Genomic DNA, 20,889 nt, shown 5'->3' with positions numbered 1-20,889 from the left:
CCTGGAACATGATCATATATGGAATAAGGCAACGGATTTATCACAAGGAGAATTCCCTGTAGGCTCGCTCTTCTTTACAGTTCCCAAAGTATCTAGATGATGCAGCTCCGTGAGCTCAGCATTGTCTGTCCCATTTTACACATGGGAAAACCAAGGAAGAGCGAGGGGAAGGGACCTCAGGCCACAGGATAAGTTGGAAGACTTTCCGGAGTCAGAATCCAGGTGCCCAGACTTCCAGCCCTGCAATCATACTGTCCACACCGCCATTCACCTTACGGCCACCGTGTAGCAGTTGCCCAAGGAGTAGAGTCTGGTGGACACATCCCTGAAACACTGTTGTCTGGATGTAGACCTCACCTCTTAATCCTAAATTCTCAAGTGGAGAAGAACAAATAGAGAAGACAGGCTGCCTGAAACAACTAGGGTGTAGGCTTTCGGAGGGACCTGGGCTCAAATCCCAGCTCTGCCACTTACCAACAGTGAGACCTTGAGTACGTTATTTTCACCTCTTTCAGCCCCAGTCTCCTCATCTGGAAGTAAAATGGGGACAACAGTAGCACCTACTGGGGAGAGCTGTTGTGAGGGGTAAACGTGGCGGTGCATGCCACATGCCTGGCACAAGTGGCACATAAGAGATGCTCAAAATGTGCAAGTCCTCCTCCCAGTTTCCTTTCTGAAGAGCTGTCATCTGCCGGAATGAAAGTGAGTTCCTTCATCTGGGACGTCATGAATTTATAGCTGTCTCCTTCACCAGAATAGAGTTGGTTGTGCGTGAGTAGCTTTGAAATAAACACAAAGAAATCAGCTCCAGAGCTGTGAGGTCCTGAGACATCCAACCAATCCAACCCTCTTATCTCACACATGTGGAAACTGAGGCCCAGAGAGGAGGAGTGATCTGCCAGCGATCACACAGAGTCAGGGGCAGAACCAGGGCTGGAATCCTGACACCCCAGCTTCCTTACTTTTGGACACACTCGTCTCATTGGTTGAACTTAGTACTGGCAAGAACTGCTGGTTCCAGGGCTTCAGGGACTGCCCCTTCCATGGGGCAGGTATCTGGTGGGCCCACTGTTTCCTGCCCACTCTCTCTTTCAGGCTGTTATTTTATTACTGATTCTGGGGGTGATTGAAGAGCTAGGGAAGGAAGACAGATGGGCACAGGACCGTGAGCTTTGTAGGCTTCCCTAAAGCCGAGGGAGAGAAAGAGAGGGAGAGAGAGAGAAAGGGAGAGAAGGAGAATAGGATATTTGGGATTACCACTGACTGAGCCACGAAGATACCACTTGTCACAGACACCTTGCAGGATAGGTATTAGACCCATTTTCCAGATTGATGGAATCATGTATTCAACATATATTTTTAAACACCTGCTGGGTGGCAGGCACAGTGCTAGGTGTTGGGGATATGGCAGTGAACAATTCAGAACACAGTCTCTGCCCTCATGGACCATCCAGTTTACTGCAAGAGGAAGATATTTTAAAAACCCCAAACATATATAATTGCAAAATGTGGTAAGTGCTACAAAGGAAAAAACAGGTTGTGAAGAATACAAGAAAGGGCTTGATTTAGATTAGAAGATTAGAGAAGCCTTTCTTGGAAGGTAACACTTAAACTGAAGAGAGAGGAAACGGAGGCCAAGGGAGGACCTGCACATGACTGCAGGGAAAGTCATCATCTACCCATTCACTCATCTTTTCAAGTCATTTTTATGCAGGACTGTCTTGACAGCCTGCAGAGGAAGGTAGTAACTCTGAGCTGGGGAGATGAAGGTTGATTTCATTGGCCAAGCTCTGTCAAAATTACCTAGGTGTTGGAGATTGCTTTGCGCTTTAAGAAAGGCAGTCAGGGGACCGGCCTGCTGGCACAGCAGTTAAGTGCACACGATCCACTTCGGAGGCCTCGGGGTCCGCCGTGGGGATCCTGGGTGCTGACATGGCACCGCTTGGCAAGCCATGCTGTGGCAGGCGTCCCACATATAAAGTAGAGGAAGATGGGCATGGATGTTAGCCCAGGGCCAGTCTTCCTCAGCAAAAAGAGGAGGATTGGCAGCAGTTAGCTCAGGGCTAATCTTCCTCAACAAAACAAAACAAAACAAAAAAGTGGTTAAAAAAAAAAAGGCAGTCAGGGACTGGCCCTGTGGCTGAGTGGTTAAGTTCGCGCAGGCTTCGCTTCCGCAGCCCAGGGTTTGGAGGGTTTGGATCCTGGGCCTGGACGTGGCACCACTCAACAAGCCATGCTGAGGTGGCGGCCCGCATGCCACGGCTCAAAGGACCCACAGCTGAAAATATACATCTGTGTACTGGGGGAGCTTTGGGGAGAAAAAGGAAAGATAAAAATCCTTAAAGAAACAAAAAGAAGAAAGAAAGGCAGCCAGGGGGCTGGCGTGGTGGCCTCGTGGTTAAGTTCGTGGGCTCTGCTTTGGCGCCTGGTTTGCGGTCCGGATCCAGGCTCACACTCACACTCCGCCGTGGATCTGGCTGGCTCCAGTTGACAGACTTACTGTGCATGACTTTGGGCGAGTCATTTCCTCTCTCTGGGCCTCACGTTACTGATCTCAGGTGTGTTTGAACTTTAAAGCTAATAAAGGATCACTAAGTGAGAGATTGGAGAGAGAGTGTCGCTGACCACTTGGCTCATAGGGATGAGTTTGTTTCAAACTAAGTTTGCAAATTACTGCTTGAATGGGATTCTGCAGGCAGGATTTTTCTAAAGCCAGGCAGCACCCGATTATCTGAGTTTCAATTCAAGGTGGAAATCTTTTGAATGCACAGACCCTAAGGTTTGAGGGTATTATTCTAGAAAAGCACACCCCACGTTAGGAACTCTGGGGGTCCCTGAGGGGCTGGATTCCCATCTCCCGCTCAAATTAACCGACCAAGGCCTGCCTTTGCCCTCAACAAAGATGGCGCCTGCACTGGCCTCGGCCTGAGTGCCCTCACAAAACATGGCCGCCGGACTCTCTTTCCTTACATTTGCTGGCCTCAGTGCGGACGCTCTGCCCTTAGTTAAGATGGCGCCCGGCCGCGTTTCCCTGCCCGGCTTCTGACCCCGGCCGGCCGGCTTCACCGCGCGCGCCTTGGTGACCCCGCCCCGTTTCCGTAGGAAGAAGCGCCGGGAAAGATGGCGGCGGCTGCGGTTTGAATTCCAGCGGCGCCGCCGGAGTCCGAACAAGAGCTGGGTCGGAGGGGGCGGGGACCTGGGGAGCCTGGCGGGTCGCGACAGCGGGGGGGTGACCAGTGGCGCCGCCACCATAGACACCAACGCCACCACCTCCTCCGTGTCCAGGATGGACTCGGTGTTGGAAGAGGACGTCACCCTCCCCGGGACGCTCAGCGGCTGCAGGTGCGGCCCGGGCCGTAGGGGTTCGCGGTAACCGGGCCGGGGTTCCCGCTGATGGGGGTTCGCTCCAGCGGAGACTTGGGGTCTGCTCTCGGGGGGCTCTGAGGGTTTCCAGACGGGCAGTGTGTGGGCTGGGTTTCTTGGGGGGAGGCGTCTCTTTGGGACCCACCTGCTGATACTGAGTGTAGCGGGCTGCGGGTCCCGACTTCACCACATCCCCTTCTCTTGTATTTCGGGACAGACTTGGAAGAGGAGGTGAGGGGCAGATGTGGGGTTCTCTGAGGAGGGGGCCCTCTTGGAGTGTGCCGTCAGTGGGAGCTGGGTGAGGGGCAGTACCTCAATCAGTACCTTGAGGGTACTTGATGGTGCCGTCTGGCGGTTTGCTTTCATTACGGGGAGTGTAGCTGGTCTGTCCAGACTTTGCTTATGGGGTCACGTAGTGGCCACCAAGACTCAGGCAATGGAGTGCAGTGGTTAAGAACCTTGGCTGGAGTTGAACAGAACTGGATTCAAATCCAGCTCTTGAAACGAACTAGCTGTCTGACCTTGGTAAAGTGGCTTAACCTGCTTTCCCGTCTGTAAAACGGGGCTAGTAGTAATAACTACCCAACAGAGTTGGGGTGAGGATGAAAGAGAAGATGCCCGCCCAGCAGTTCGCTTGGCACGTGTAATTCCTGGCACATAATTAGTGCTTAAAAAATGATTCTGTGTTGCCACCACCATCATCATCATCATCATCATCATCAATAATAATACAAATTGGGGAATAAAGGCTGAGCGCAGCCTCTCAGTGGACCTGTCCCCAGAGGCAGTTGGAGTCCACATTGCTGGTGGGGCAGGGGTCTCTCTTTCTGGTAGGAAGGCCTGACAGAGCCCTGCACTGCTCCAGGGCCGGGGCCCTCTGTTGTCCTGGGCTCCTGGTTGAGTGTGTAGGAGGACATAGAGGAGAACCCCAATGTGTTTATCCAGCTCTCCCAGGGACAGGCTGCTGCTTTTAGTTAACAGACCCTAATTGAAAGGGTGACCGTGGATGTGTTGTGCAAACCCGTACACTTAGAGTGAAATGAGCACAATTAATATTTATGCCTGGACAGCAGGCATGAACAAGTCCTGTCTTGGGCAAACCTGGGCAAATGGTTAGTCTGTTTATTGCAAGCCTACTGTGTATCAGGCACAGAGAAAGGCCCTTGGCAGCTCCTGCCTAACTTGGACCCTATGGTAGGTCATTGTGTCCCTTTCTCTTCATCCTACTGCTGTGCCCCAATAGACTGGGGGATGACCTGTCACCTCGATTGTCCTGGTTTCCTTCACACCTCTAACAGTCCTTTATACTACAGCTTGAAAGCTGTTTTTAAAATGTAAATCTGATCGTCACAGTCTGATGCTTTGTATGTGTAATGCTTCTCATTGTCGTTAAGATAAAGTCCGTTATTACTTGGCTTTGGGACCCAGACCTAGGTGGGTGTCAATCCCAATTCTTCCATTTAACAATCCTGTGACTTTGGGCAAGTCACTCACCCTCTGTGTGCCTCAGTTTTCATCATCTGTAAAATGGGTGAGTCTAAAAGGGTTTAGCCCACTGTCTGACCCAGAGTAGCAACTCAACAGATCGTCCCGTGTTCTCCTTTCCCTCCTCCCTCTGTTTGGCAGGACCCAGGTGGTGCATGCATTCCTGGTGACTAATCTCTTACTCATCTGCTTCAGACCCTCCCCGGCCCCTCGCCACCCTCAGGATGAAGTTCTTTAATACGGCTTCCATGGTCCTTCGAATTCTGGCCCCATCTGCTTCACCAGCCTCCCCTGTCGTCCCTCTCCCTGTGTCCTCCCCAAGCCCTTCACTCCGCCCGGCTGCCAAACTCTGTGTCACGACCGGTCTTGCCTTGCTCTTACTGCTGGACCTGTGCCCTCACTGTTAATGCTGCCTGGATTGCCTCCCTGCTCGCCTTTGCTTTATTAATGCCCATTGTTTGTCAAGTCTCCATTTAGATGTCACTGCCTGGAAGCCTTCACTGACATTTCCCCGGCCCACCTGGGCCCTCTGTAGTCTTCTAGCCACCCTGTTTATCACTGACCCCATCTCAGCCCTTATTTACTGCACTGGGTTTAATTGACTAGCGCTGTCCAGTGGAAATATAACTTGAGCCACATATGTAATTAAAAAATTTCTAGTAGTCACCTTAAAAAAGTCAAAAGAAACAGGTGAAATTAACTTTAATGTATTTTATTTAACCCAATATTTCCACAGATTATTCTTCTAACTTGTAAACAACGACAAAAATTATGAATGAAGTCTTTTACTTTCTTTTTAATCTCACTACGTCTTTGGAGTCCGGCGCGGATTTTACGCTTACAGGACTTCTCAGTTTGGATAACTGCGTTTCAGGTGCTCAGTGGGTACGTGGGGCCGCTGGCTCCTGGGTTGGAGAGTGCAGGTTGCTAACTTGTCTGTCTCTCAGATGAGACGATGACCCCTTTGAAGGGGCTGCATTTTCATCATTTTGGTAACCCTAGTTCCTAAACTGGCAGCTGGCTTATTATAGGGCTCAGTTACTATTTCTTAAATCACTGAATAAACAACGATCCTTTGAGGTGACAGTATTATCCCCTGTCTACAGGTGAGGACACACTGAGGCTCAGAGAGGTTTGGGATCCCACGAAAATTACGTGACTAAGCCGGGGCCTGCTGACTAGAGCCTGGCCGTCGGTCCCCTGTCCTGCCTTCCGCCTAGTTCTCTGGACCAAGCTGAGCGGATTCGGGGAGGAGTCTGTGAAGCTCCTGGTACTTGAACTGGCCCTTAGAGAGCGGCAGAAATGTCCTCAGAGACGGGTTCTCGTTTAGGTGGTCGCAGTGGAAGAGCGACATCCTTAGAATAAAATCAGCTCTGTTTGTGCTAATATGGGCGTCCTTCTTGGTAATTTCCAAGCCCCCGTTTTAGAGACTAGACTGGAGTCTACTTTGTCCTCAGCCTTTTGTTGAATTAGGTCACTGGGCGGCATGCGCTGCAAACCTGATCACCTGTGGGTGCCCCAAGGTGCTCCAGCCTGTGGGATTGAGGCCTGGGTCCCGGCCCCAGGAACCTCGCCCAACCTGAGGCCTTTGTTAAGTTCTGGTCGGGGGTGTCTGAAGAACGCGGGCTTTGTCCTCAGGATCACTGGGTCTGAATCCTGCTTCAGCCGGTTACTAGCTGGGTTGCTTGAGTAATTCACTCCGCCCTTCTGAGCCTCACTTTCCCATCGGTGATAATATCTACTTTATTGGGCGGCTGTGTGGATGAAGTGAGATTGTATCAAGTGCCTGGCACCTCCTAGGGAGCACCTTCATTGTTAGCTATTTTTGTTATATTGTTACCATGTTGCACGTTTCCTGGACAAGATCCTCTGTGTCCACAACCTTGGGTCCATCCCTTTGTTTTCATGCCCAGGGTTTTACCTCTCCCTAACTTTGAGCTTCCTAAGTTCTCCCATTTAAAATATACTATTAAATGATTTTTTTAGTACATTTACAGAGTTGTGCAATCATCACCGTAATCTACTTTTAGAACATTTTTATCATCTGAAAAAGAAATCCTGCGTCCCTTAGTAGTCACTCCCTGTCTTAGTGAGCTTGTACTGCTATAACACAAATCCTATAGACTGGGTGACTTACGGACAACAGAAATTTATTTCTTGTGGTTCTGGAGGCTGGAGGTCCAAGACCGGGTGCAGCATGGTTGGGTTCTGGGGAGACCCTCTTCCGGGTCGCAGACTGCAGACTTCCCATTGTGTCCTCACATGGAGAGCAGACAGAGGAAGCGAGCTCCCGCTCAGCTCTCATAAGGACAGAATCCCATTGGCGAGGGCCCCCCTCCTGAGCTCATCTAATCCTGATCACCAACCCGAAGCCCCATCTCCTGATACCATCACCAGCGATGGGAGGGTTACAGCATGAATTTTGAGGGGACACAAACATTCAGTGCATGACACGCCCCATTCCTCCCCCCACCTCAGCCTGGGGCAGCCACAATCTACTTTTTATGCCTAGAGTTGCCTATTCTGGACGTTTTATATAAATGAGATCTTACAATATGTTGTCTTTTGTGAGGTTCATCCACGATGTAGCATGTATCAGTATTTCATTCCTTTTTATGGCTGAATCATATCCCTTTGTGTATATGTACTGCATTTTATTTATTCATTTATTGGTTGATGACATTTGGGTTGTTTGTGCGTTTTTTTGGCTATTAGGAATAATGTTACCAAGAACATTTTTTTGGGTACAAGTTTTTGTATGGACATATGTTTTCATTTCTCTTTGGGTGTATACCTGGGAGTGGAAATGCTGGGTCTTATTGTAACTCTGTGTTTAACATTTTGAGGAACTGTCCCATCTCTTTTCCAGAGTGGCTGCACCATTTTACACTCTCCTCAGCAGTGTATGAGGGCTGTTATTTCTCCACAGCCTCATCTCCAGAGCCTTGTTATTGTCTGTCTTTTTGATTATAGCCATCCTTGGGGGTGTGACATGGTACCTCATTGTGATATTGATTTGCATCTCCCTAATGACTAATAATGTTGAACATTTTTTCATGTGCTTATTAGCCATTTGTATATTTTTAAATCCTTTGCCTATTAAAAACATGAATACGTTTTGATCCAGCAACTCTACTTCTTTTTATCTATCCTAGAGAAATCCTCATGCATGTGCACAATGAGACCTGTGTAAGGATATTCATACAGCATTGTTTGTAAAAGGAACAACTTGGAAATAAATTGAATTACTGTCAGGGGATTGGGTAAATACACATCCTTTTGAAAGTATTTTTCAGGCTGTGATCTGTTGGCAGCTTATGAAATTCAGTTCAGTAGATTGCAACCAGAATTTTAAAAAATGGAATAGAACAGAAGAGCAAACATTTCAAGAATTAGGGGTTGTACCTTTCCTTCTATGGGTCACGGGCAGTAAAGTTTGAAAACCACTGCTGTGGAATGCTTTGTAGGAGTTGAAAACCTTGAGGTAGGTCTATTTGTAGTGCCATGGAAACATCTTTAGGACACACTAACTGAAGAAAAGATGCTGTAGAATAATATATACAGTCTGATTGTATTTGTTTTATTTTTAAGCCACAAAATAAAACTACGTCTCTATGTATGGAAATACGTAGGAAAAGGTCTGCCGGCTACATGTCTTGCTGACAGTGGTGGTTACCTCTTAGGGGCCTGAGATGGGAGTGAGGAGCAGTCAAGGAGAGCTTTAGGTTTATCTGTATTTTTTGTGTTTATATACTCCCTGTCTCATTAAGAATACATCACATAGAATGAAAAATGAATTGTTGAAAGACAAACAAACATGCACTTGGTGTAACTGTTTTCTGTATGTGATGTCCAGTTCCATCCACGGCTCTTGTAACACTTTCTCAGTGAAACGCTTAGGCCTCATTGGGTCTTGTGTGAATGGACAGTTGTTGCTGCCACATACAGGCATAGAAAGATGTCGCGCATTTTGAGTGGCCGTAGAGCACAATGGGAGGATGAGGGGTGGAGCTCAGGGGAGGGTCCCTTCATTCGCTCGACAAACAGTCGACAGACAGCAGCTGCAGTGACCGCGCTGTGCCGAGCCCTGGAAATCCTCAGCCTGAGTTCATCTGGACCTCACCACAGCCCCCTTCCGGAAGGCGTAGGGCTGCCGGGGTGGTGTAGAGGTGAAGAGCTTGGGGTTTGAAACCAGGCCAGTCTGGGTTTTTCAGCTTACTCACTTTTCTGGGCCTCTGTTTCCTCATTTAAAAAAAATGGCAGCATTGGAAAACTACCACCTGGGGCCGGCCCCGTGGCCGAGTGATTGAGTTCGTGCTCTCTGCTTCAGCGGCCGGGGTTTGACTGGTTCAGATCCTGGGCATGGACATGGCACCGCTCATCAAGCCACGCTGAGGCGGTGTCCCACATGCCACAACTAGAAGGACCTACAGCTAGAATATACAAGTGTGTACTGGGGGGCTTTGGGGAGAGAAGGAAAAAAAAGATTGGCAACAGATGTTAGCTCAGGGCCAATCTTTAAAAAAGAAAAACTACCACTAACCATAGGAGAGCTCTGGTGGGGATGAAGTGGGAGGTGCCTGTCCGGTCCTGAGGGGGCCCTGCTCAGAGTGGATGCCCCGACAGGGTGGGTTGTCATGATTATGCTGTATTTGCACGTGAGGAAACTGGTGCAGACTGTGTGCATTTGTGTCAGAGCTTTGGGTGGCCCAGACACAGGTTCGCAAGTGGAATGGGCACCAAGAAACCTGGAGTTTGGGCTCAGCTTAGCTACTATGCCCTTGTGATTTTGAGCAAACAAATTCCTTCCCTTTCTGGGCCTTAGTACCCCCATCTATACCGTCACAAGATGCTATCTAAGCCCTCTTCCTGTGCTGGCATAGCTGTGATTTCTAGTAGGGCCCCATGAAGCCTCAGCCTTAGTTTTAGTTCTAAGGCTAAGAATGAATGATCAGAATGGGAAGAGGGAGCCACTTAGAGCTGGAGGTGTGGCCGGAACCAACTGGAGCGTGCAGAGGCAGAGACTAATAGCATTTTAAAAGTGGGTAGGTAAAACCCCAGTGGAAATTTGGCAGGAACCAGGCAGGAATTTCTGCCTTAAATAGTGGTTTCTTCTAAGAGTTGGCATATCAAATGTCATTTTTCAATCTTCAGTGTTTGCCTGTTGGAAACTTGTCTAAGCCCACATTCTTTGGCTTTGCCTGCCATGTGGTTTTCAACTGTGCTTGATCTTGGCTTGAGTAATGGATGGGCCTTTTCAGCCAATGGTAGTAAGTTAAGGGCTGTGGTGGAGGGAACCCCAGATTGGGAATGTAGAGACCGGACTGTAGGCTAAGCTTGACTGATAACCTGGTGTGTGACTTTGGGCCTCTGGGTCACTCTGCAAAAGGTAGTGGTTGAACTTGATTTTAATTTCTAAAATCCAATTTAGAAAATGGAGTTTGTCCTTGTAGTGATACTTATTGGAGGAAATTGAGAATTATAGAATATTAAAAAGGAGGAAAATATCTCCCAGTCTCCTACAAATGTAGATTTTTAATATTTGCTTTGTCTTGTGTAATTATAGCCCACCCAGTTTCTGAGAAGGATTTGAGGTGACTTTGGTGTCCATGTATGGGTTTTTTTTCATAATTGAGGGCACATTCTGCTTGAGTGTTTTTTCAGTTACCTTTATAGCACACTCATTTTATATAATCATTCTCTTAATGGTGGAACTTTTTGGCATCCGGTTTTTTGCTTGGTTTGGTGATCAGGCAAAATGGTCCTAGGAACAGAACGTGTTTGGATTTAGAGGCATGGAGAGAACAAACTGCCAAGAAGTCAAGCCGAGCTTCCATCAACTCCTGGTCTACAGCTTGGGAGAAGGAAGGATTATTGAGGATTAGACAGAAAAGGCTTGGATTCTGGACACTCTTCTCCATTTAGCTGCCATGTGACTCTGCCGAGGCCACTGAAATGATCTTGGCCTTGGCGCCTTCCTTTGAAAAATGTGTGGACCTTTGGGGAATGGAGCAGTTCTCACGGTGGTAAATCTTTTATAAATTGCAAAGCACTGTCTGTTTCAAGATGACAGAGATATTTTCTCCCATTTGTGGAGTGCTCACAGTGTGCCTGGTGCCTTGCTGGGTGCTTTGTGTCTTGTTTAATTGCCAATTACTCTGCGCAGTAGCTGCTGTTCTCCTTTTACAGATGGAGGGAGCGAGGCTCGGCGAGGGATGTGGCAGAGCTTAGAATAGAATCCAGGGTAGTGTCTTTTGTGTCAAACCACACCTCCTATTATGGTTTAGTTTTCCGTCAGTGTCTCCAGATCCTCACTGACAGCCAGTAAAACTTCTCGGATCAGTGAATTTTGCATTTTTGTTTGACAGTCTTAAAGCGTCTCAGTTGGTGCCTGATTCTTGGAAGCTTAATTTTGGTTGTGATAGGCATATTAATGATGGTAATAGTAATGACAAAAACAGTAGCAGATGCCATTTATCGGCACTTACTATGTGCTAAGTGTTTGTATACATTAACTCACTTAATCTTTACAGGTAGAGGGTGGTATCCCCATGTAATGTTAAGAAAGTGAGAGTCAGAAACATAAGCAGCATGTATTTGGCACAGTGCCTTTGCGTGTAGCACATACGTGGCACACAGAATACGTGATGTATGAATAAATAAATTAATGAATGACTAACTTTACTGAAGGTCATTGAGCTATTAAGTGTCAGAGCCAGAACTCAGCCCTGAAGCCTGAGTTCTTTTTTTTTAAGGAACGTTAGCCCTGAGCTAACTGCTGCTAATTCTCCACTTTTTGCTGAGGAAGACTGGCCCTGAGCTAACATCCGTGCCCATCTTCCTCTGCTTTATATGTGGGACACCTACCACAGCATGGCATGCCAAGTGGTGCCATGTCCGCACCTGGGATCCGAACCGGTGAACCCCGGGCTGCCCAGAATCGGAATGTGCGAACTTAACCGCTGTGCCACTGGGCTGGTCCCAAGCCTGAGTTCTTAACCTCTGTACTGCATGCCTCCCAGATGGCCCAGCTGCGTGTCCTTTGTTGCCCATGGCCGGATGATTGTCCTGTGCAGTTCAGGCAGTCTTAACAGTCTCTGTTGTTCAAACACTAACTCATCTCTTTTTTTTTTAAGGAAGATTAGCCCTGAGCTAACGTCTGTGCCCAGCTTCTCTATTTTATATGTGGGACGCCTGCCACAGCATGGCTTGATAAGTGGTGCATGGGTCTGCATGCAGGATCCAAATCGGTGAACCCCGCTTCTGAAGTGGAACGTACAAACTTAACTGCTGCACCACTAGACAGGCCCCGACTAACTCATCTCTTATTGCACATGTTCTCTCCTAGTGGCCTTGTTCCCAATTTACCAGATGACCTGGAAGGCGTCAACTCCGTCGCTGGTTTGGGAAATGGTGGTAAGTACACAAAGCCAGGCGTTCTCTTGAGTAAGAACAAGTCAGGTAGACAGCAGACCATGGGGCCCTTGAGGCCGGAGCCTGGGATGGAGCTCTGATGTCTCTGGTGCTCCCAGCAGGGGTTCAGTATGTTACATATGTATTGCTTTGCTGTTCCCCTCCTTTCATAAACACTAGACTAGAGCAAGTGATGTCCTTTAGGCCATAGTTCATGAGTGTTGTTTCTTGCTACCAGGCTTGCGGGGATTCAGCCAGTGTTTGCTGAACTGAACGACCTCATGGAGGCTGGATGTTGACTTGGTGACTTGGTCAGGCACGGAGGGTCTGTTGGGCTCTGCTGCCGAGTGGCTGGAGGCCCTGGAGAGCTGCTGTCTGAACTCGAGTGTGCCAAGGCCTTCCTGGTAGGCTGCGGGATTCCGTTTGCCGGCTGAGGCCCAGCATTCCTACACGGGCCTGCCCTTTGGAGACAAACAGTTGGTTAGACCGCAGGAGACGGTGCTGCGTAAATAAGCAGTCTATTGTGTTTAAGCTGGATCAGGAGGAGACTTTCTGCCTTGCAGTTTGGGTTTGCTAAGCATCCTTCATAATTTTTGTTTCTGAAAAAAGTGAATGCTGTTGTAAGTATCTGTGGGACGTGCTAATATTTTGTCTTGTTGAAATATCTTAGAGATTTTGACTTGTGTTTTTTTTCTCTTCTCCAAAGTGATGCGATATGTGCAAAAGGAAGAAGTTTTTAGAGCAGACAGTCTAAGTGTCACAAGGTTTATTTCTGGAGAATGTTTTAACTTATAGGCCACCCTCAGGTTTTCCTTCAGAGTCTGGTAGCTTTTACTTTAAATGCAGCGCCTAGCAGTTCTGGTTTCTCTTCTTCCTGCCCACAGACGGTTGGAAGCAGAAAATGGAGAGGCCTGCTCCTTAATTCAGCCCATGGTGTGCATCTGCCTCCCGCCAGGCTCTGGGCTAAGCGCTGGGCTTCAGCCTCGGACACGGTTACGATCCAGCCCGGAAGACAGACAATTAAACCAAGAATTGTTCGGATCAATCATGTGATCATTGAATGAGCAAAGAAGGAAAAGGCACTGGGAGAGGGGGGGAGAGGGAGACCCGCCCTGGTGTGGAGGAGGCGGGTCAGGCATGAGTTTCCCCAGAAACTGAGGCTGGAGCTGAGACTTGAGGAATGAGTAGGACCCGGGTGGGGGCACAGACACAGGTGACAGCATGGCCCGTTAGAGAAACAGGGAAACAAATCCGTGTGCCCTTGGTCTGGCGCACAGGGCTCTTCACAGTCTGCCCCTGCCCAGCTCCTGGGCCTCTTTCCTGCTGAACTCCGTGCGCACTCCCATCCTGGGCCTTCGTGTGGGAAATGCCTGCTTCCTTTTGCCCTCATCTGCCTGCTGCCTCCTTAAGACTCGGCTTCAAGCCCGCCGCCTTCTTTGGCTCTCCCCAGGCTGACTTGGGTGCGCTTTCCTCTCTGAACCGTATCTATTTCACTCCATTTCATTTCATTTGTTCCTGTTGGCCGCTTTAAAAATAGACAGAGTCAGCCCACTTCTCACCTGCATGTGCTCCTACCGCCCTGGTCTGAGCCACCGTGGTCTCTGGCCTGCATCGTCCCAGTATTCTCCTGACTGGTCTCCTTGTTTCTCTCTAAGTGCCGTTCAGTCTATTCTCAGCGAGGCAGCCAGAGGGAGCCTGTCGAAACCTGAGTCGCTCCAGCGGCTCCTTGGAGTCCTGAGAAGAGCCTGCAAGGCCATACACAGCCTGTCCCCCAGGCCCTCGCTCACCTCCCCTCCTGCTGTCCCTTTACTGCTCTCCAGTCGCTCACCTCTTGGCAGCTCCTCAGATCCCCTAGGCATGCTCCCACCCAGCTCTCCCTTTGCCCTTGTCTTCGCGTCTGCCCAGGTGTCCCCTTCTCAGTGAGACTGTCCTTAATTTAACCTCCTATTGAAAATTACAGTCCTCAACCCACCCATGGTATTGCTGTCCGTATCCACTTTATTTTTCTCCATGGCATTTAGCACCTTTCAACATCCTGTTATAATTGCCCTATTTTGTTTGTTGTCTGTCTCCTCCTTCTAAAGTATCAGCTCCATTTGTTTGCTTTCCTGATGTGGCCACATCTAGAAAGGTGCCTAGCAGAGACTAGGCCCTCAGCACATATTTGTTGGAAGAATGAATTCATTCATTCACTCCACACACGTTTACTCAACAGCTCCAGAGGCCAGGCGCCTGGTGCGGCATGAGAACAGTTTGTTTCCGTCTTCGTCCTGCCCCCTGGATCGGGCCACTCTTGGGAGCAGGATCAGTGTCCCCTTCACTGTTGTTTCCCAGCACCTGGCGTGGTGCGTGGCACTTAGTGGGTGTGTAATAAATGTTTACTGAATTAAAGAAGCTGTGGAAGGACTGGGGTTTTGGCAGTCTTTAGCCACTCGAAAGCTGGGATTGGCAGTTTCCGGCCCACTGCCTCCTTTTGAAAATAAACTTTTGTTGGAACACAGCTTCTTTATTTGTTGATGAATTGTCTGTGGCTGTTTTTGTGCTACCACAGAAAAGTTGAACAGTTGCCACGCATTTCAGGCATTATGTATGGCGGACAAAGCCTCAAATGTTTATCGTCTGGCGTTTTAAGAAAAAGTTTGCCGACGCCACTGTCAAGTAGGTTAGACATGGTTTGTTTTAATTGCTGACGTGTGAAGATGACATCCTGTTCAGCAAAATAATTTTCTGACAAGCAGTAGGAAGTACCCCTCAGGACAGCTCTGCTTTGCCATGTACCCAGTGCATTTTTTGGGTTCAGCCTCTGACACATGCGTGATTACATTGGAGCTAGTTTAAGTAATTTGTAAATATTTGAAATATAATGGCTTAGAGCTTTCCCTGGGCTCGAGTCAGTAAATCACAACAGACAGAAAGAACCAGCAGAATCTGCTGTGGAAGCTACTCACGTTGTTTTTTTTTCCAGTTCTATTCCCGAATGGGGATGCTGGGCAGTTTGCACAGCATGACGTTTTCCTCTATTTTACCTTTTTATAGTGCTCCCGAGTGTGACGGAAGAAACAGTGTCTCCCACCAGAGCACGGAACATGAAGGACTTTGAAAATGTAAGTGGAGATACCAAATCATCGTCCCTAACAAATCACATCTGCTGCCACTGTCCAAGCAGCCCCAGGAGGGAGCTGCATTTCTAGAGAAGTCTCTAGGCCAGGTGATGCTGGAGTAGGAGGAACGCCGTGTCTCGTGGCAGTCGTTGTGTGGCTGTTACGGGCCTACGCAGTCGGCCCCTTATACGCGGGCCAGTCGTGGGTCTGACAGGATCAGCAGTTTCCAACTTTGGGGGCTGTGGTGTATTTCTGGCGTCCTGGATGTGAGGATATTACCATAATGCACAGCTGAGAGGCGCTAGCGTTTGTCAAGGCTTTCCTGTTACGTCAGGCGCGTTATCTATGGTCCCCATTTAATCCTTGCTGCAACTCTTGGAGGTGTTTTGTATTATCCCCATTTTGCAGAAAAGGAATCTTAGGACGAGGAGAGGCTTGTTTACGGCCACGTCATACCTAAGTGGCAGAGCTGGGATTTGAATCCAGATTTTCAGTGACTCCAAAGCCGTTAATCTCTCCCCCCGCATCGGGCCGACTCCTTGCGTTCTGTAGGCCTGGTCTGAGCTGCTGAATGAAACATGAGCGGCCCGTACCCGGGGCTGCGTGGCGCTTGTCTGAGGGTGGCTTGCTTGCTGATGGATTTGCCTTCGATGCGTAATGTCTTCCAGCATCGTGTGTTTCATTTGTTAGTAGAGGGGGTTTGTTGTCAAGTAACAGGAAAATAAGGTTATTCTCCCAATTCCAATTCTCCTTAACAAGTTACCTGTTCAGCGCTCTCATTTATCATGGGAAGAATTAGACCCTTCTTCATTTGTAACCAAATGAAATCCATACTATGCAAGACACAGGAGATATTTATCAGAGGTAAGATGGAGGACACGGAGAGAAGGACGTTCCACAATTATGTTTCTCTCTCCCCAGTTGTCTTTACAGAACAGAGCGGTACTGTCCCCGGATTTAATTTAGAATACTCATTACTGCTAATAGTTATCTGCAAACCACCAGTGACCAATTGAAGAAATGACTTGTCAGATCTCTAATGGAAACAAGTAATTTCTGAGCATGGAGTTGTTATAATTTCAACTGTACAACTCGATCTATGCTGTGGGGTCTGGGGCCGCAAACGAATGAGATTTGATTATTCCACATCGTGTATAATTAAAATGTGCTCTGCTATTAAATGGTTGTTCCTGATTTATCATAAGAGTAATAACAGCAACTGTTTATTGAGCTCTTGGTCTGAGCTGGGCACTCTCAGTGTTAAGCTCTTCATATACATTACTTTAGTATTAAAGCCGCTCTGCAAGATATAATAGAGTTATTTAATTTATGAAGGGCACAGTTTTGAATTTTATTTCTAGATGGAAAAATGTAACAGAATCTTAGAGTTTTGGTTTCACATTTTATCGTCTGCCTTTTGAACTGGGAGGAATCGTAGAATTGAATCCAACCTTCTTTATTATATTCAGGAGGCCCAGGAAAGTGATGCAGCAAAGTTGTGCTCAGAGGCAGTCTGTGCTGCCTAAGGACCACCGCCCCTGGAGCCAGACTGTCTGCCCATCCATTTCTGCTGGGCCAGTCACTTAACCTCTCTGTTCTTTCTTTGTCTTTAAAATGGGCATGATAATAGCTTCTGCTTCATAGGGCTATTGTGAGGATTGAGTGAATATATGTGAAGCACATAAGCCTAGCACAGAGTTTATTCTGTGTTAGCTATTTCTCCTTCTTATTGTTTTATTTATTATTGTTATTTTTTCCTACTCTGCCATGTGATTCAAGTTTCCTTTGTTCAGATGTGTTCTTGATGAGCTTAAGACTGTTTTTCTTAAAAGTGATGGAGGGCCTTCTCTGCCACTGTGTTTTAGGATTTACGCTTTTTCTTTATGACTGTGGTCCTTTGGCTGCTGTTAGGTTTTTATGGCATTCATATTTTTTATTGTAGCATTTTCAAGAGCAAATTCTGCATTTGAAATTGAAATGACCACACTGTTCTCAGTGTCTCCCTATCAGGTCTTTATAAGTCACTGAAAATTTCATCTGGCCTGAGCTCCTAAATGCGTGATGTCCATGTTGAGGTAGTCTGGACTTTCTGTGGGATGCTTCTAGGAAATGCTTTTGGCATCTCATGCCACTTTTAAAGCTAGCTTGCATACTAAAGAGGAGGCTGGAATATTTTTGACTTTAAGGGAAACCCACGATTCCTCTTGTTCTAGTCTCAGCTGACAGGTATCTGAACGTCAGGGTCTGTTAGCTAGGGTCTAGCAAGACGTAGGCCTCCTTCTGATTTTGCTTAGAGTTCGTCTGTTCATCAATAAATATCTTCAAATATATGCCATGTGCCAGGCTGTGCCAGCAGCCGGGAAATTTGCAGTAGATTAAGACGAAGTAAGTCTCCCTGTCAGGACGCTCATCGTCTAGTTGGGGAGATGGGTAGGAAAGTAGTGCGGTGATGGGGTAAGTACAGGGCGCTGTGGGTGCAGAGGAGCGGCCCCACTCCTGGCCCGAGGGATCCCGGGAAGCCTCCCTGGAGGAGGTGTTCCTTGACTTGGGTCATCAGGGACAAGTAGGGATTAGCCAAGGTGAGAGGACGGAGAGCATTCCAGCACGAGGACTCTTACGTGCAAGCAGAGAGAGAGACGTGATAGGGTGTGATGAGATTTAGGGGCTTGCGAGTTCCCTCGCTGGAAGGAGGCTGTGTAAGGGCCTGAGAGGAGCGAGGCCACTGGCGCAGGCTGGGCCGCATCCTGCAGGGTCTGTGTGTTCCTCCGCTTTGTTTGGTTTTTCTCCTGGAGATGAAGGGGAGCGGTGAGAGGGATTTTAGTCAGAGGAGGGAAATGACCAGAACTGTGCTGGAGGAGGGAGCAGGGCTGGTGGCGGCGAGATCAGTTAAAGGCTGCGGCTGCGGCGCTGTGGGAAGAGGGGTGACGATGTCCAGAAGAGAATTTCAGAGCTAGAGGAGCCCCAGGAATCAGCTCATCCACGCCCTTCGTTTGACACGTGGGGCTCTGAAGCCCAGAGAGGGGAGGGACTTATTCAGGCGTTGAACCCAGGTCCTCTTGGGCAGCACGTCTTCCTGCTGCGCCCTGCTGTCCTGTGCAAGCCCCCACTCTGACGCGTGGGTGCCTGTGCACGCCGCATGCCTTCTTTTGGGTCTTTAGACCGGTAATCCGTTGTCTCCTACCCTCAGTAGCTGAGGGTGTGCGCACTTGCGTGGCAGGCCTCATGGTGGGAAGTTGGCAAATTGGTTTGTTCTTTAGTGGGAGCCTGTGTTATTGGTCCTTCCTAGATGACGACGTAGTGGGGGGCTCCCCGGACCAGAGGAGGCCTGGGGGGCCAGCATTTTGTAAAGGATTGTGCTTATCTGGTGTGGCCTGTTCTGGAAACGAGAATCAATCTCTCTCTCTTTTTAAGAGAAAAAGTGGGGAAGACGCAGAATCTGGTTCAGCACATCCAGTCCAGGTAGCCATCTTTATCCATATGTAGAAGAGTTTAATTCTGGCTTTTTCTGTGACCTTCCTGACAGAGAATGACACGGGTAGCTTTCCATCTCCATTAACACTGATGGATAGCATTATTTAATGACTGTCTAATAGTTCGTAAAGACCTGTGTTCAAAGGGATGGGTTGAACATAATTTATATAATCTCTTACTGTGGGGCATTCCAGGTTGTTCCTAATTTTTCACTGTTACAAACAAAGCTGTGATGAATATGCTTGTGCATGTATCTTTTTATAGTTTTGTGATTACTTCCTGAGGGTAAATTCCTAGAAATGGGATTTCTGTGGCAGAGGTTTTAAGTATAACACATACAACAAACAATAGATGCTCCAGAGTAGGATCTTTATTTGTAGTGGCTTCCCTTCTGAGGAATTGGGAAAATGCTTAGCTAGGTGTGGCTGAAACAGTTGTCCGCATTCTGTTCCCACCCGGGTCTCTCTTCATCCTTATCCTGTGCTGGCTTGTCTCGTACCCACCAGCCCCGAGGTGATGGTGTTCTTGTATCCAGGCCCTTTCTCCTTTTTGTTGAAAATTCTTGGTCTCAGCCGAGGCACTTGGTCAAATTTGGTGTTGTGTCTAAGGTATGGCTGGGAGGTTTGCATCTGCCAGTTTGCTCTGTAACCTCTATGTTATGAATTACTTTATTTCTAGAGAATAGCTCCCTTCACCCCCACCCCCTGCCTCATTTGTACGACCCTGAAGCTTCAGAAGAAGCACTGTGGTGTATGGATACAACCTGGACTTGAGAATGACCAGAATTGGGTTTTAGGTCTGGCGCTGCCACTTAGTGACCTGTGACCTTGGTTAGGTTGCTTCTAGAACCTCATCTGTAAAGTGGGGCTAATGTCATCTTTCATTCAGAGTTGTTATGAAGATTATGTGGGTTATGGTATGGAAAGCACCTAGCATCTCGCCTGGCACATAGTGGGTACTCAGTAAATAATGATGTCCTCTCTCATTATTAAAGCCCTTGAAACTGACCCCCGGAGTGCACCTCCCTTCGATTTCAGGTGAGGGCACCTGGTCGGAGTTGCCCTGATTCTTTTTTATGCTGTTGGTTTTTGTTTTTCTTCCCGTTGTGATGGAGCTCTGGGCTAGGCAAAGCTTTTGACAGGGCGTGGGAGTGGGAGGAGGCCAGGATGACTGAGTGGCAGCTCCTTCAGAGTGTCCCGCAGTGGAGCCGGGCCCCTCTCCAGCTTCGGAGAGCGCCACCCCGTAATCATGTTGGGACGTTTCCCATTTCAGATGGCGGCAGTTCCACAATAACACTTGGGTTCCAGGGGCTGGAATGTGGCAAGCACAGCGCTTGCATTAGCTTACTTTTGAGCATTAAGTTTCTCAGTCATATTTGGTGGGTTTTGTATTTTGGGGTGTTTATTCCTACTGCACAGTAAGCTGTTTTCAGTTTTTCCAGCTCAAGTTTTTTTTTTTTTTAACTTTTTGAACTTGTTTCTCTTAAAGGGAAAAGTACAAATGAGAAGAACATTAATATGTTTCAAGTTCTTATGCTGTGCTACTAAACATTCTAATTAATCTTTTAACCTGTATAATGGCTGTATGAGATAGATATTATTATATCTCATTCGTATAGATAAAGGAACTGAGGCACACAGAAAAAATGAACTTGACTAAGGTCATACAGCTTAGTAAGGTAGTCTGGGTTGTATTCATGCATTCATTTAAGAAGTGTTGATTGAATATCCACTGTGTTCCAGATGCTTTGCTAAAACCTCAGGGGAAACAGCTATGAACAGATAGATAAGGTCGCTGCCCTCAAGAAGTGGGTTATATTCATATAAACATGATAATACAGAGTAAATGTGTAAATAAATAAGATGAATACAGATTGTGAAAAGTTCTAGCAAGAAAATAAGGGTTATGTGTTAGAGAGTGACTTGCTGGGGGTGCTGGAGCTGGGGACCCTTTTAGACTGGGCAGTGAGGAAGGGCCTCTCTGGGGCAGTGACGTTTGAGCTGAGTTGGAAAGGCTGAGACTGAGCCGCCGGCACGTGCTGCAGGAGGAGCTGTGC

General features: G+C 47.9%; 1 protein-coding gene across 11 annotated transcripts in view; it reads left to right on the top strand.

The window, feature by feature from the left end:
- The first annotated feature begins 3,067 nt into the window (after nucleotides 1-3,067).
- Nucleotides 3,068-20,889, top strand: part of CDK5RAP2 (CDK5 regulatory subunit associated protein 2) — a 172,378-nt gene continuing 154,556 nt past the window's right edge. For 2 of the 11 annotated variants that reach the window (XM_023628766.2, XM_070251093.1), the window contains exons 1-3: nucleotides 3,085-3,342; nucleotides 12,197-12,264; nucleotides 15,298-15,365. In XM_023628766.2, the coding sequence (XP_023484534.2) occupies nucleotides 3,287-3,342; nucleotides 12,197-12,264; nucleotides 15,298-15,365 (192 nt within the window). In that variant the 5' untranslated portion in view covers nucleotides 3,085-3,286. Of the gene's footprint in view, nucleotides 3,343-8,878; nucleotides 9,018-12,196; nucleotides 12,265-15,297; nucleotides 15,366-20,889 lie in introns of those variants that run through there. The other 9 variants (XM_070251100.1, XM_070251099.1, XM_070251101.1 and 6 more) reach the window with 7 other exon arrangements.

The sequence above is a fragment of the Equus caballus genome, chromosome 25, assembly GCF_041296265.1.
Source record: "Equus caballus isolate H_3958 breed thoroughbred chromosome 25, TB-T2T, whole genome shotgun sequence".
NCBI lineage: Eukaryota > Metazoa > Chordata > Mammalia > Perissodactyla > Equidae > Equus > Equus caballus.
This window is presented reverse-complemented; position numbering and strand designations above follow the sequence as displayed.